General features: G+C 39.0%; 2 protein-coding genes across 2 annotated transcripts in view; one reads left to right on the forward strand and one right to left on the reverse strand.

Annotated features, from left to right (window-relative positions):
- Nucleotides 1-3074, reverse strand: part of LOC128734081 (probable ATP-dependent RNA helicase DHX35) — a 33937-nt gene extending 30863 nt beyond the window's left edge. The window contains exon 1 of the mRNA XM_053828081.1: nucleotides 2132-3074. Coding sequence (XP_053684056.1) covers nucleotides 2132-2165 — 34 coding nt within the window. The 5' untranslated portion in view covers nucleotides 2166-3074. The remainder of the gene's footprint in view (nucleotides 1-2131) is intronic.
- An 8363-nt stretch (nucleotides 3075-11437) lies between these two features.
- The window catches only part of LOC128738517 (long-chain fatty acid transport protein 4), a 35128-nt gene continuing 31682 nt past the window's right edge, over nucleotides 11438-14883 (forward strand). Inside the window, exon 1 of the mRNA XM_053833720.1 lies at nucleotides 11438-11750. The gene's annotated coding sequence lies outside the window, so the exon portion shown is untranslated. The remainder of the gene's footprint in view (nucleotides 11751-14883) is intronic.

A 14883-nucleotide genomic window follows, 5' to 3' on the forward strand; every position in this document is an offset into this window, starting at 1 on the left:
GAAGTTCGAAACGGTCCAGAAACCGTTTTAGGCGACTAAGAATCATGGATTTATTTCCGCTCGCAGAGTTATCACAATTGGAGCGATTGAGTGGGCTGCTCACAGTTTCTCTCCATACAAATCTCTCGGAACCGATGGAATATATCCTAGTCTATTGCAGAAAGGAATTGAATACTTCAAACACATTCTGAAAAGAATGGTTGGCCTTTGGCAGTCTGTGGAAGACTCCATTGGTCATACTCTATTGTGATCGAAAGCCGTTGAGAAGACACGTTTGCTCTTGCTTCTAGCGATGTAATGCTCATGCGTATTTTTCCATATCCTAGGACGTAAGTCTCAAGTAACTTTCCTCCTAGAGAGGAAGCTAAATGGATAGGAAGATTTCCGACGATGTGATCTGTCATATTGATGGTTCCTTGCGGGAAGGTCGCACGATTGCCGTGAGCAGGAATTTAAGGAATCCTATTCGTTGGGTAGTTCTTGCATTGTTTTTCAAGCTGAAATGTTTGCAATTATGTGCGGAGGTCAGTTTGCACCTCAGGGGGCAGGCTTGGCATGGTCTTTTGGTTTCAATTTTGCTTTTTTGATTTCTTCACCTCCGCCGAGCCGGATTTAAAAAAGCGGTGTTTGTGACATGTGTAGAGCTGGTGATTGGCATAGGGTTAGGTATATGCTTAATAAAATTGGTAGCGATAAAGGTTTGAATTGGGGAGTTTTCAAAGTGCGACTGAAAGAGATATTATGGAAACGTTTGTGGCTAGTAATAAAAGCTACAGATAACAGATTCGAATTGAACTAGTCCGTTTTAAACTTAAGTATATAAGCTTATGATAGAAGCATAATTCGTATTCGAGCACGTTTCACGGCTGTCATACTTTGTTTCAGTAAACCTGAATCACACTGTATAATGGTGTTGACGTTGTTTACCGGAAAATGCTTTTTAATTTTCGGTAATCATTCAGTCAGAGTTTAATAAAGGGAAAGTGCAATCGATGATGATATGTTGTAATATTTCTTGTGCCATAGCCACTGTTTTGAAATTGAATTTCCCGATTATAATGTTTAACATATTGGAATATATTAAATCTTCTATATTCACTCTTGTTTATCTACCGATTACATATTTCTGTACATGTATTGTAACGCAATACACCTAACGAAATATCTTACTCTGCGCAAGCACCTCATTGAATTGGGATAATTAGGGATTAAGATAATAATTTAAAAAACTACAAGGTATACAGTCCTAAGGGCTGTACGAAAGGGTGACGTAGGCCTATGTTAGCATTATCGTTGTATTGATAACATATTTTACTCGGTGAAGTATTCCTTTATGTCTCATCATTAGAACAAGGACTAATGCAGACTGGATGTGCATGTTTACGAGTATTTATTACCTCCTGCTTGGCTCACTAAAACAGTGAGCAGGTGCTCTACGGATACCGGTCGTGAGATTCAGACCTTCGTTCGTTTCTTCTTGCTGAGTGAATTAGACAAAATGCAGTCCCAGAAGGGACATATTTATCACGACATTCGAGCTCTTAGAAAATGTTTCAGGCTAAATGTGAATATTATCGATCAACCAGCCTTGGTGTCCTTTAACATCAAATAATAACTGAAGATAAAAATGAATTTTGATTCGGCTGAAAATATCACTTCGAATTGTAGTGTTGTAGCATAGAAGTTTAAATAGCAGTTATAAGCATTTGAAATCTTTCATTCAAACGTTACACTTCTATTTTCGTTTTCACAAAGTGCTACTCAACCTAGTACAATAGTAAACAAAGACGTAGTCCCACGTCACAACGCCAAACTTGTCTTTGCCACATGTCGGTAATCTGCTCTATAATAAATCTTTCGTGATGAAAGTGAAAATATAATGAATTTGACATGTAATAGTTATCTCACGCTCTCTCATTACAATCTCGATGATTTGTTCGATAATGCACAGACAATAAATTTCGACCATTTCTGACACAAAACGGTGGTTGGTACAGTTTACTAATTGCCGCTAATGAACGGTAATTACCTATCGACCATACACTAATTGATTCCTGAGGAAATTTCTCGTAAATTTAATTAGCACAAGAAAGCAAAAACATATCAACACCGTATAGTTTGTAAAACTTACCCGGTTTTTGAAACTTCGGGAATCTTGAGCTCATAATCCTCTACAGCGGCACGATCGTATTATGTATCGTGTATTCCCGCACGATTAATTCTTTTCTCTGAACGCAAAAAGTGCTTATATTTTCAAATAACGAAACTTTTACTCCACTTCGCCGACGTTGTATCTGCTGCAGCTGAAGCAATAATTGTACATTTTCACTGACCTCAAAAGTCAACACAGACAATAACGCTGATAGGTTTATACTGTTTTCTACTCGTACCTATGCACGTATCGAATCGTCGAATCCGAGCAGTTTTCTTTCTACTGCTTCACGCTATCATCGACACCGAACTGGCACGGCACCGACGAGGACGGTGCTGCTGAGCGATGCTAGTGTACAGTGAATATGATAGCTATACACAAACTCCTGGCCAGCGTCGCAATGATATCATAGTACAATCACTTTTTTGCTTTATACATATACGCGCGAATCGGCTGTGCTTCGCGAGATTTTTTTTTTGCTTTGGGGTAGTTCCTCACTTCCGCCACACAAACAGCAGCAACGTTTAGCGACTCCGCCACAGCGGTTTGATTCTAAATGCTCGTCTCAAACAGGCTGGAAGTTGTATTGCTTCCCTACACTTCAACTGCTCGCGGTCTCGCTTCCGATACACTTCAGAACTGTTCACTTCTCTGCACTAAATTTAGATTTTTTCATCCAAAAACACAAGAATGACGGAATTCGTGTGAACGTTGCTTCAGTGACTATTGGATTTTATCCCGAACGATGGAGCAGCTTTTATTACGTTAAAGGTCTGTATTTAACCTTGAAATAACTAAGAAAAGTCCCGGATTCCCTTGGAAGTATCAAAATGATAGAACTGTTTTGTGCGTTTTGTGTATACCGACGCCAAACCTGAACGAAATTACGAAATGCAGAAAACAACAACCAAGCACCTCGAACTTCCACGAACTACAAAGCGCTCATGAGTTGACACTTGACAGCACAAAAAATTGGAAGAGGCAACCGTGGTGAATTTTGGCACGGTTGTCGGAAATTGTGTATAACTGAGTAGATGAAAGTCTGCTAACTTTCGGGAATGAGTCACAGTGCTGCCACCGTCAAAAGTTTATTATTAGGGTGTAGCAAAAATTTATCTTACGCTTTACGCACAAGTCGTCGCGTGATTTGATGTTTGCTGTTAGTAAGTTTTCCATGCTTGTTATTGTTTTCCTCCAGTTATACCCGGTAATGCAACATAAAGTAACATATATATGGCCTGGTAAAAAAGTACAACTTCTAGTACCTTTCGCACCGGGTATAGCAAACTCAAATATTAAAGAGCGCAGGAAACAGCAACATTTGGGACAAACGGGCAGACCCCGTCAAAGGAAATCCACAGAGCTTTAACAACAAAAATGACATACTGGGACCTGATCTGAAGCAGCCAACATTTAACGCAATATTGAGAGACAAACAAAGAGTGATGTTTGGAGTTTGATTTTAATAGTATTAATCTTACTGCAAACAGCTTATTTCTCTAAATTTAAACTTTATTACTTCATTAATCAAGTTTATTATTCATAGTAATTTCAAATGTCCTACTATCGAATCGATAACGCTACTTTTGTCGGGCCCTATGCCGAGAACAGTCTCGGTTCCACTCGCAACCTGGGTCCTACCGGCATCTCTTACGATTTCTGCCACAAGTTTTCGATCATGAGCACAAACAGCTAACTGTTCTAATTCTTCTAAACCATCTACTTTGACTACAATTTTTGGTTGTCCTTGAGCCAACCAGCTGTGCAACTTTTTATTATTGACACTAGCCGTCCGTGTAACACACATGACAGCTGCATGTGCACACTGGGACGCGATTTTTCCCTTCCTCAATCCCAAATCCGATCGGACGATAAGAACCATTTTCATCGGACCTTCGGTGCCGCCAGCGGATGTAATTAACGTTTTTATGAAGTTCATCCTTAAATTGATGCTACTTTTCGTATTTTTGCCTTTGTTTTTCAGTATAATCTTGCATACAAGTTTTGAACTCTTTCACCGCTTCCTGGCACTTGCGCCAATCGCCAGTCTCCGCTATGCACTCCTAAAAGAAAATTTGATTAATGCTCTATCTTTAGTGTAAATACAAGTTTTAGAATTAAAATCTGTCCAGAAATTTTCATTTAATATTTTAAATCAGATAATTATGACATATTATTTCTATGCCAAATCCTCTACAATCAAATCCTTTGCGAATGTTCTTTTAAGATTATTTATTTTTATATTCAATTTTATATATTCTAATAATGTAATCCACCGAAGGATCATATGTCAACAGATTTCAAATGATTTTAATTCTAGACATCCAATACCGTTGACCCCCCTTCGTTTGACCTTATTCTGAGCTTTTTTTTATTTGAACTGCGTTAATTTTTCAAAATTGATATGGATTTAAATGTAATAACTAACATGCCATCATTTGTTTATGAAAACAATGTCTATAAAAGTTGGTTGGCTGCCAATAAAGGTGCGCTTAGATTAGCAACTTTTTCCAAGCTGTTTCCAGATGTTGCTTGCTTGCAACATTTTTGTTGTATTGTAGCTTATCAAGTACTTGTTTTACGGGAATTAGCTGGACAATATTTTAATAAGCTATTATACAACAAAATTGTTACTTGGGGTTCTCTGTGGTATTTTTTACCTTCTGAGCTGTGATAGGGTTGCCAAGTGGCCGGTTTTTGGCCAGCCCGACCGGTTTTTCACCTGTAAAGCCGGTGGCCGGTCAATCCGGCAAAAAGGCCGGTTTTCCGACATACGAAGCCGGATTGGTACTTTTTTCCTGATTTGTTAAATTTTCTGATAAATTTATTAGCAATCCTGAGCAGTGGATCATTGAAAATAGCCAGTTTGGCAGTGACAATACTTGCGTAATATACATTAAATTGTCCACCAGCACCAGAAGAAACTAGTTATCTTCTAGTATTGAAGATACTAGCACATTACACATTCCAGGCAAATCCTCTAGTAATATGCTGCAACAACCCCCTCCCCCCCCCGCAGTTTTTGAAGGCAGGACCGACCGGCCGGTTTTTGGAATTTTCGTACTTGGCAACCCTAAGCTGTGGTGGTAATCCAAAGACACCAAAAATCATATAAATGAACTTTATTTTATTAGAAATATGTTTTGCTTCTAAAGTTATTGGTTGTGATTGCCCGCCCTGTGCCTGCCATTTATCATATTTAACAGGTTATTAAACATGCATTTTAAATTTCAAAATAAATACAGTAATATCTATGTACACAAGTGAAACGAAATCATAAAACAAACATGAGATTTGGGCGCATTAGCCACAGAAGTTGAAAACTTCACGCGTAAAATGTTCAAGTTGTAAAATTTGTCCCGTGAGCTCCGAACTTCTTTATAAAATTGCGTAATATATCAACAATACCTGAGCCGGTTCTCAGGTTTTTCATACCTGAACTTTATAGTGAAGATTTATGCAACCAGTACGTTTTAGCATCTGCTCAACAGGATCCTCAACATCACTCATTATTTTGAAATGTGTTTATTCAATAAAAGGAGTTAATGACGTATTTTAACTACAAAAATACGGAACTTTAATTAACACTCAACATGCGGAAAGTTTGTTTACCTTCTGAACAAATTCACCACACCACTGACAGTTCGCATTTCGTTCGTGTTTCGCCAGAAGGGCACAACACTTAAATTTATTTCTGTTCGAAACTGTGTAATTTATTTTCGCCTTGATTTTCGCATTACACTCAGCCAAGCACTGAACCCCGTCAACCTTTACGCACAGAGAACAGACATTCATCTTAATCTCGCGGGATGTGTAAAAGCTCTACGCCATTTTGAAAGAATGTGGTAATGCTCCCGTTACGTGGCGCTCGCATCACAAAGAGGAAGAGCTTTGGTTACCAATGCACATGTTACATTTTAACCGAGGCATTACAAAGCTGCTAAGGTAACTAACATATTGTTTACCTTATCAAACAAATCTAAAACGAAAGTAAACAAAATTTTTCACAAACGGTAATTATTGAATTATTCATTTTAAACCATTTCTGTAAACTTTCTCTCAGAATGAAAAATGTCTCCGACAAGCGTAATTGCTGTTCTCCGTTCTAGCTCGCGTGCACGAAAGGCTGATTTAGGTATCAAAATGCTGACGAATCTAAACAACGGGTTGTTTATCGAAGATATTTAAACCCATTGTTTCGTTGTTTCGTTTTATACCTGACTCAAGACTCTGACTGGAGGTTTTCCAGATGGCACCCCAAGCTACCGGTGCAGTCGTGGTGGGGTCAGGTGGTATTAATTGAAAGATTAGGATGACCACGAGAACGACCAAAAATGGAATAACTCTAATCACGATTATTTGCATTGCTAAAATTGTGGATGAAGATTACAATGCTCCCGTACTTGGAACCGCTATGCTTCCGTTAAACGATACTGTTTTTCCTATATAGCATCTACTCTTGATTATGGTTGCCAAGTCTCAAAATTACAAAAACCGGCCGTTCGGTCCTGCCTTCAAAAAATGCGGGGTGGGGGGAGGGGGGGGGGTTGGCGAAGCATATTATTAGAGGATTTGCCTGGAATGTGTAATGTGCGTTATTGACATATTATTTGGGTAGTCGCCGGAATCGAAACCACAACGAACATTAAATGGCTTATTGAAGATAGCATAGCTATAGTTTCAGAGTGACAACTAGTTGCTTCTGGTGCTGGTGGACAATTTAATTACTGTCAGAAGCAAAGTATTGTCACTGCAAAACTGGCTATCTTCATCGATCCACTACTCAGAATTGCTAATAAATTTATCAGAAAATTTAACAAATCCGGCAAAAAGTGCCAATCCGGCTTCATATGTCAGAAAACCGGCCTTTTTGCAGGATTGACCGGCCACCGGCTTTGTAGGTGAAAAATCGGTCGGGCCGGCCAAAAACCGGCCACTTGGCAACCCTACTCTTGATTTAGATGAGCTCCACCTCCAATATTTTGTTCAGTTATGAGCAGCAAGTGAAATATTCGCTTGAATTGCGGCAGTTATCCGTCTTTGGCATGCAATTTCCAGGCATCGAATAATTCGTCAAATGTATTTCTTATTGTCACTCGTCATGTTTATTAAAAATATTCAACAAACACCACGCCGTTGCTAAGTAGCTGATGTTAGAGTTGCCAGTGATCCGAAAATGTAGTGCGAAGTAAGAATATAAATTGAAGTTGGCAACATGGACGTAGCACAACTGGTGCACCCTAAGAAAGATGTCGCTAGTGTTTTGTTCAAAAGCTTACACACCATTTGAAAGATATTTTATATGAACATAAATGTCTGTTCTCTGTGGTATGCGTGTTCGATTGGCTCCCTTTTGACAATTCTTGCTGCTCGATTGGATCTCAAATGGCTGCTTCCGCGTATCTCTCACTTTTGAGTATTTCTAACATAAAGCCGTGTTGATCATTTACGATGTAGGGCACGGGAGGGTATTTTCGGCCCATTAAGCGATTGCTTCTATTTTTTCGGCTCAGGTCTATTTCTAGTGGAAGAACAGGTTTTGACGTTCTTTTGATAAAAAAACAGTAGATGACTTACAGTCGTAAAAAAATAGCTATAACATATTAAAATTGTATATCGGCAAAGTATTTTTTATTAGCGAAAGAAAGGGACAACAGGCTGAATTTAGAAACAGGCCGACAATACCCTCCTTAACCTACTGCCTAAAGAATGAGAATATAGGTCACGACGAACTCAAATAGTTGTCATATTGAGTTTGGTGCAGAGATTACCCGATAGTTATTCACATTTCTGCTATTCTCCTTTTTATAAATAGGAAACATGTAGGGTACGGGAGAATACTTTCAGCAGGTTTCTAAATTTAGCCTATTTGCTTTTTCTTTCGCTAATAAAAATACTTTGCCGACATACAATTTTAATATGTTAGAACTATGTTCTCAAGACTGTAAGTAATTCAAAGAACGTCTAAACCATCGGCTTTTCCACTAGAACTAGGCCATAGGCCGAAAAAATAGATGCCATCGCTTAATGGGCTGAAAATACCCTCTCGTGCCCTATATGCCGATTTCAATATTGCTGAGAAAACATCTGATAGGGTATCGTATATATATTGGCGTTAGCGTTAGCGTTAGCGGTATATGTTATTGGCCACTTAAGGCAAAATCAAATGGAAGTCCAAAAGAGTATTTTTATTTTATAACTAGCTGACCCGACAAACTTCGTATTGCCACAAATTTAACTGTGTTGTACATAAATCGTGAATATCGGATGACCTTTGTCACAATCTCGTGTTTTGCGAGTTTTTGGGGAGTTCATGGGTGTTTTAATATACAAATTTTCCTCACAGTAAAGTAGAAAACAACTCCCCCCTTGCTTAGCCTGATAAAATAAAGCGGATAGCATTTCAATATTCGCCATCATTACAAACCATTTTGCCGAATACCATTTTGCGGAACAACAATTCTCGGTTGACCATAACGCGAAATATAGAGTTTCGCAGAATACCATTTCGCGAAAAATCTTTCGCGGGATGTACCATTTCACGGAAAATCTTTTCGTAGAAAGTACCATTTCGCAGGGGTGACCCAACTGAAGAAAAGTAATAGAGGTCAGTAGATCTAAGAAAATAAATAAATCTAGATAGAGGCGATCTATACGGGGGGCTGCCCCCCGCAGTGGCCGGCGCTTTCGACGGCAGGTCGCCGGCAACACTCGCGGCCTGTGGCCGCCTCGCGGTGAATTATCTAATGTTACTATTGATAGTTTTTGGTGGTCTTGTTATTGATTACTGTTTTAAGAAAGAGTCTAAAATTTCTCGAGTTCGATTAGTTTTCGAGTTACGCAAAAATTTCTGTTTTATTTGTATAAGTGCCCTTATCCCCCTACCACAGGGGGTGAGGGGTCTCAAACGATCATTAAAAAATTCCTGCTTCCAAAATCCCCTACATGCCAAATTTGGTTCCATTTGCTTGATTACTTCTCGGGTTATGAGGACATTTGTATTTCATTTGCATGGGAGCCCCCCCTTCTAAAAAGGAAGAGGGGTCCTATTTCTTCATACAAAAAATTTATGTCTCCAAAAACACCCACATGCCAAATATGGTTCCATTTGATTAATTAGCTCTCGAGTTATGAGGAAATTTGAATTTCATTTGTACAGGAGCCCCCCCTCCTAAAGTGGGGAGAGGTTTCAATTCACCATAGAAAAAATTCTTGTCTCTTAAAACACCCATATGTCAAATTTTGTTCCATTTGCTTGATTAATTCTCGAGTTATGAGGAAGTTTGTATTTCATTTGTATGGGAGTCTCCCCCCTCTTTAAAGGGAGAGGGGTCATTATTCCCCTCCTAAAGAGGGGAAGAGTCTCAATTCACCATAGAAAAAAAATTGCCTACAAATACACCCACATGCTAAATTTGGTTCCATTTGCTTGATTAGTTCTCGAGTTATGAGGAAATTTGTATTGCACTTGCATAGGAGCCCCCCCTCCTAAAGTGGGGAGGGGTCTCAATTCACCATAAAAAAATCATGCCTCCAAAAACACCCACATGCCAAATATGGTTCCATTTGACTAATTAGTTTTCGAGTTATGCAGAAATTTGTGGTTCATTTGTATGGAAGCCCCGCCCCCCCTCTTAAAAGGGAGAGGGGTCATTATTCCCCTCCCAAAGAGGGGAGGGGCTTAATTCAACATAGAAAAAAAATTGCCTACAAAAACACACACATGCTAAACTTGGTTCCATTCGCTTGATTAGTTCTCGAGTTATGAGGAAATTTGTATTTCATTTGTATGGGAGTCTCCCTCCTAAACATGTAAGGGGTCTCAATTCATCATAGAAAAAATTCATGCCTCCAAAAACACCCACATGCCAAATATGATTCCATTTGATTAATTAGTTCTCGAGTTATGAGGAAATTTGAATTTCATTCGTACAGGAGCCCCCCCTCCTAAAGTGGGGAGGGGTCTCAATTCACCATAGAAAAAATTCTTGTCTCCAAAAACACCCACATGTAAAAATTTGTTCCATTTGCTTGATTAGTTCTCGAGTTATGCAGAAATTTATGTTTCATTTGTACGGGAGCCCCCCGTCTTAGTGGGGGGATGGGTCTCTAACCATCATAAGAACCTTCTCTGGCTCCAAAAACCCCTATATGCATATTTTCACGCCGATCGGTTCAGTAGTTTACGATTCTATAAGGAACATTCGGGCAGACAGACAGAAATCCATTTTTATAGGCATAGATTTGTACGGGAGCCCCCCCTCTTAGTGGGGGGAGGGGTCTTTTGCCATCGAGAGAGCCTTCCCTAGCACCAAAACCCCTACATGCAAATTTGCACGCCGATCGGTTCAGTAGTTTTCGATTCTATAAGGAACATACGGACAGACAGACAGACAGAAATCCATTTTTAAAAGGTATAGATAGCTTATCAGGCGCTTGTTTCGCGGGTCTTAGTTATACAACAGTTGAATAAGCTCCTATTTAACAAAAAAAGATTATTCGGTCGGATCTTCTTGTTCGGTAAAAAGCTGCGCACCTGGTAACTCAACGAATATTGTTGAATATTTGTTGAATTATGTAGTAAATATCCGACATATGTTTGATAAGTAATTATACAACAAAAAACTTTATTGGTAAGTGCTGCTTTAATGACCATCCTTTATCTAATTTTGCGCCCTTTTCCCTTCACTTCTAATCGTGCTCTAGGGATATTATAAAACACCTTTGTTTCAGAACTTTTTTCTAGCATTCATTATATAAGCCAGGTCATTACAAGCCATTATTCTGAGCAAATGTTATGTTTATGTTGAATTGAGAATGCAATATTAATTCTGCGCTTCATCATAACAGTAAAATGGTGTCACATTCAGTGTTAATTGGAGAAAAGTCTACCTACAAGTACAGCTGATATGAATAGCATTTGCTTCAAATAAGCACATTGGAAAACAATATTTCAATTTCAAAATAATGAACCTATTCATTCGGCTCGTACTGTACGCCTACAACCAGCATGTCACAGAGAATCGTCTAACCAACATGGCTTCACTGGAACCAAAATGGGCTGTGGGTTACATCAGTGTACTTTTAGTTCTAGAACATTGATTCTCTCAAATGATTGAATATATGTCTACCATACAATGCTATAGAATGCGATACTGTGCTGTAGCTAGCTGTTTCCTCTCGCCATAACTGTTCCAAACCAAAACCGACACACGCGACAATCAGTTTGCTTTCATATGGCAGTATTTTTTACTGCGCATTGGATTCACTTGTGGAGGACAATTTACTTGCGCCATGGGTTCAGTCTTGGCTTGGAGAGGAATCGGTTCGGATCGGTCTATTAGCTGTGCAGCCCGAAACGTGTAGTGACGCAGTGTTGTAATCAGCCACTAACGGTCATTTAGTATAGCTGTTGCTCCGTTTCAAGGCACCTAATCTGCTGAAATCAAAAAAGCTCCACGACAAGTGATAATTAAACTCGCGGTGTGCCTGTAGATAACAACGGCAGCAACCGCGGCAGCGTGTAGTGATTAAGCATCTTTGGCCGGTGAAGTGTAAAATGTGATATAATATTGAACTGATCTTCAGAAACCAAACAGTAAGTATTTTGGTGATAACGCAAGCGCAGTCTATTCTATTGTGGATGGTCTGACGGACAGCATCAATCGGTCGTTTCCCCTGTGCATGACCTATCTTAAATTTAATTACGTGTTCCCCTTCCAATTGGCTGACGAGAGATAAATGAAGCGATTGTCTCGTGTTTTTATGCGGGTGTCAGAGGAAATGTATCTGCTTTGTATAAGCTCGATTTGAGCTCGATAACATATCAGTGTGGCGAGTTAGTGGTTGACTTTTACAAGAATAATACGTTAAATATTAATATATTACACCCATATTATTTATTTTAGCGGGGATTGGAAATGGTTTTAACTTGCTTGTGAACAGTTTACTCTGAATCAACTTTACATGAGAAAAGCCAAAAAAATATTCAATAGGTATAAAGAGTATAATAAATAAGAGGTTTTGGGAAGCTAATTGTTTGATATATGGAATAAATTAACCCCAATACGACATTAATGAAGTTTTTAACAAGAATGTTGTAGTTTGTTCATTATGTTCTGTCTTGTTGTACCAACAACAAAATTTGATTATCATCATGTGAGCATCTCAACTTATTCGTTCTGAAGATATAAAGTTAAAATATGTTCACACTATAAAACCGGTTGCTAGTAGTGTGATCAACTCCGCTTAAATTCATTGCCTGTTTACCCAATGTAACAGAGGCCACCACCGCTGTTAATTTGTTCAATGGATCGGTGATTTAACGAGGACTTTGCATTTTTATTTGTGCATATTGTGGGCTTCTCGTGCGTATGCGCATATATCAGACGGTTCAGTGTTAAGTTGGAAGGTGTATTCAAATATGCATACCGGAAGCTATTTAACATTCAGTCGAAATCGTATATTCATCATAGCTTAAGCGAGCTCAATTAAGTAATTAATTGAACTTGCTTGTTTAATTAAGTCTTGCTAGAAAATTTAAGAAAAACAAATATATCGCTCTCAAAACTAGAAAATTTAACGCATTACCGCCCAAAACGTTGTCAATTATTGTTAAAAGTTTATAGGCCGGTTTCAGTACGAAACCAACCCATATTATGACAGATGTTTATGATGCGACAGACCCTAGATAAATTTCGGTGGTTCAAATTGCAAACATGATCTGTTCATATACTGCAAAGCGGCATTCGATTCAGTTATGCAAAATGGTTTAACTTGTGTCGGGTTATGCTTAAAGATGGTTTTCCATCAAACAGTAATGCATAGAAGTAGTAACTAAAGTGTATGTAGTCTTTTCCAATTTTTTTTTCGATGGATGTCACATTTGCCTAACACCCTCTCCCCTCTGTCACAGTCTGTCACAAAATTGACACCCCCCCTTCCCCCATAAACTGTGGACGTCATTATTGAATGATCCCATAGGCATCTTATGGAGAAAGCAGCGAGGATATAATGGCTGATAGAAAGCGTGATAGTTCTTCGAATGTTGGAACTGCGCAAGTTATAGATGAAGATACTTTCGATGAATTCGTTCAACTAGGTACGTGAGCCACACATGACAATGATGTAAGCTGTGAAGCGTAAAGCCGGATAGATGCTGCAAATAATTGTACTCAGCGTCTTCTGAAAAGCATGAATGATTTCCAGACTGAAAAATTTAAAGATGTTCTTGATGCTTGGTCAAATACACAAAATTGTCGACCAACGTAAGCTCATCATCGTGCTTAGAGACTGGTATTGATCTTTTTGGTTTTTCTTTTCTTTATGTATTTGGTTTCCAATGCTATAATTCGCAGGTTTATATAATATAGCTTCTGATTTGAGTCTAGTGTAGGTATTCTAAACCGTTTCGAAGTTTCGTGCTTTGACGTTAGTCAGGGCGTATCATATTTGGCATATGGATGATAGGGATAATGGACGATAGGCATAGTTAAAGATATGCATAATGTGAGAAGTCATAATGTATGGAAGGTATAACGGACGATAGGCATGTTTGTAGGACCTATCCAATCCACTCAGTTTAAAAAATCATGTAGGGTCAGTGGATGCGAGGACTAAGGAAAACTACCTAGAGTCTGTAGACCTGAGCATGCAAATAAAGTCATGAGATTTCTACGTGTGGAGGCAGCCCCCCGCAGAAATCGGCGCTTCCGACGATGGATCGCCGTCAACAGTCGCTGCTTGCGGTCGTCTTACACTGAATCGTCTATGAAATGTCATAAAATGATTTTTAAGGAATTATGCCAAGTGGTCGTTATGCCAAAAGACATTATGCCAGATGGTTACTTCTGATTATGCCAATTAAAGCAAAGAAAAGCCTAGATGCTACATTCCGTTATCGAAACTTGATCTTCTGTTTTTTTATACGACAGACTTTCGCAGCCAGCCGTTAAAGTACAGGACAATGGATCATTTTAGGTAGCTTCTGCTCATGCTTACCCCTAGATGGACACTAAAACGCCACGTGCCATATTTAAAGGAAACATTAAGGCTGATACAGCTTACACGTCATAATTTCTTTTAGATCTGTTGTTGTAGACGGTTGCTGACGGTTTATCTGAATCGGCCTTTTTGGGTGGACCAATCAGATTGCAATGCAGTTTGACAGTCGTTCACAGACGTTCGTCGTATATGTTTGATAGGACATATCTATGCTGGAGCCATCTGTGAGATTTTTCACCTTTTTTAATGATCCATTGCGGGGCTAGTGCTGCGTTCCTATTGACTCTAATAGCCTCTCCCAGTCGAGATTCGGATATAAGTCGACTGGCTTGTTGTCTTACAGAGATCAAGGATTGTTTTGATTATAACTTTCCCCCCGCGTTGATGGCAGACTACCAAAGCAATCCCTTTTTATCAGTAGCATCCTTGCCACAAAATAATATATTCTCTTCTCACTACTCTGTCAATGAAATGGCAAACATTGCCAAATGTGAGGTACGGGAGGGCATTTTCAGCGGGTTTCTAAATTCGGCCTACTTACCTTTTCTTTCGCCAATAAAAATACTTAAGGGAGGACCTCTGGAGGATACTCTGGTAGACCGAAAAATAATAGATTTTCGTAAAAAAATTTCAGATGCTAGCATTACAGTGGACCCCCGTTCGTTTGAACGATTCCTCATGCAAACTAACGGGGTTAGTTTTTGATTTGAACAACTGGCAACTCTACA

This window comes from Sabethes cyaneus, chromosome 2 (genome assembly GCF_943734655.1).
Source record: "Sabethes cyaneus chromosome 2, idSabCyanKW18_F2, whole genome shotgun sequence".
In the NCBI taxonomy this organism is placed as follows: domain Eukaryota; kingdom Metazoa; phylum Arthropoda; class Insecta; order Diptera; family Culicidae; genus Sabethes; species Sabethes cyaneus.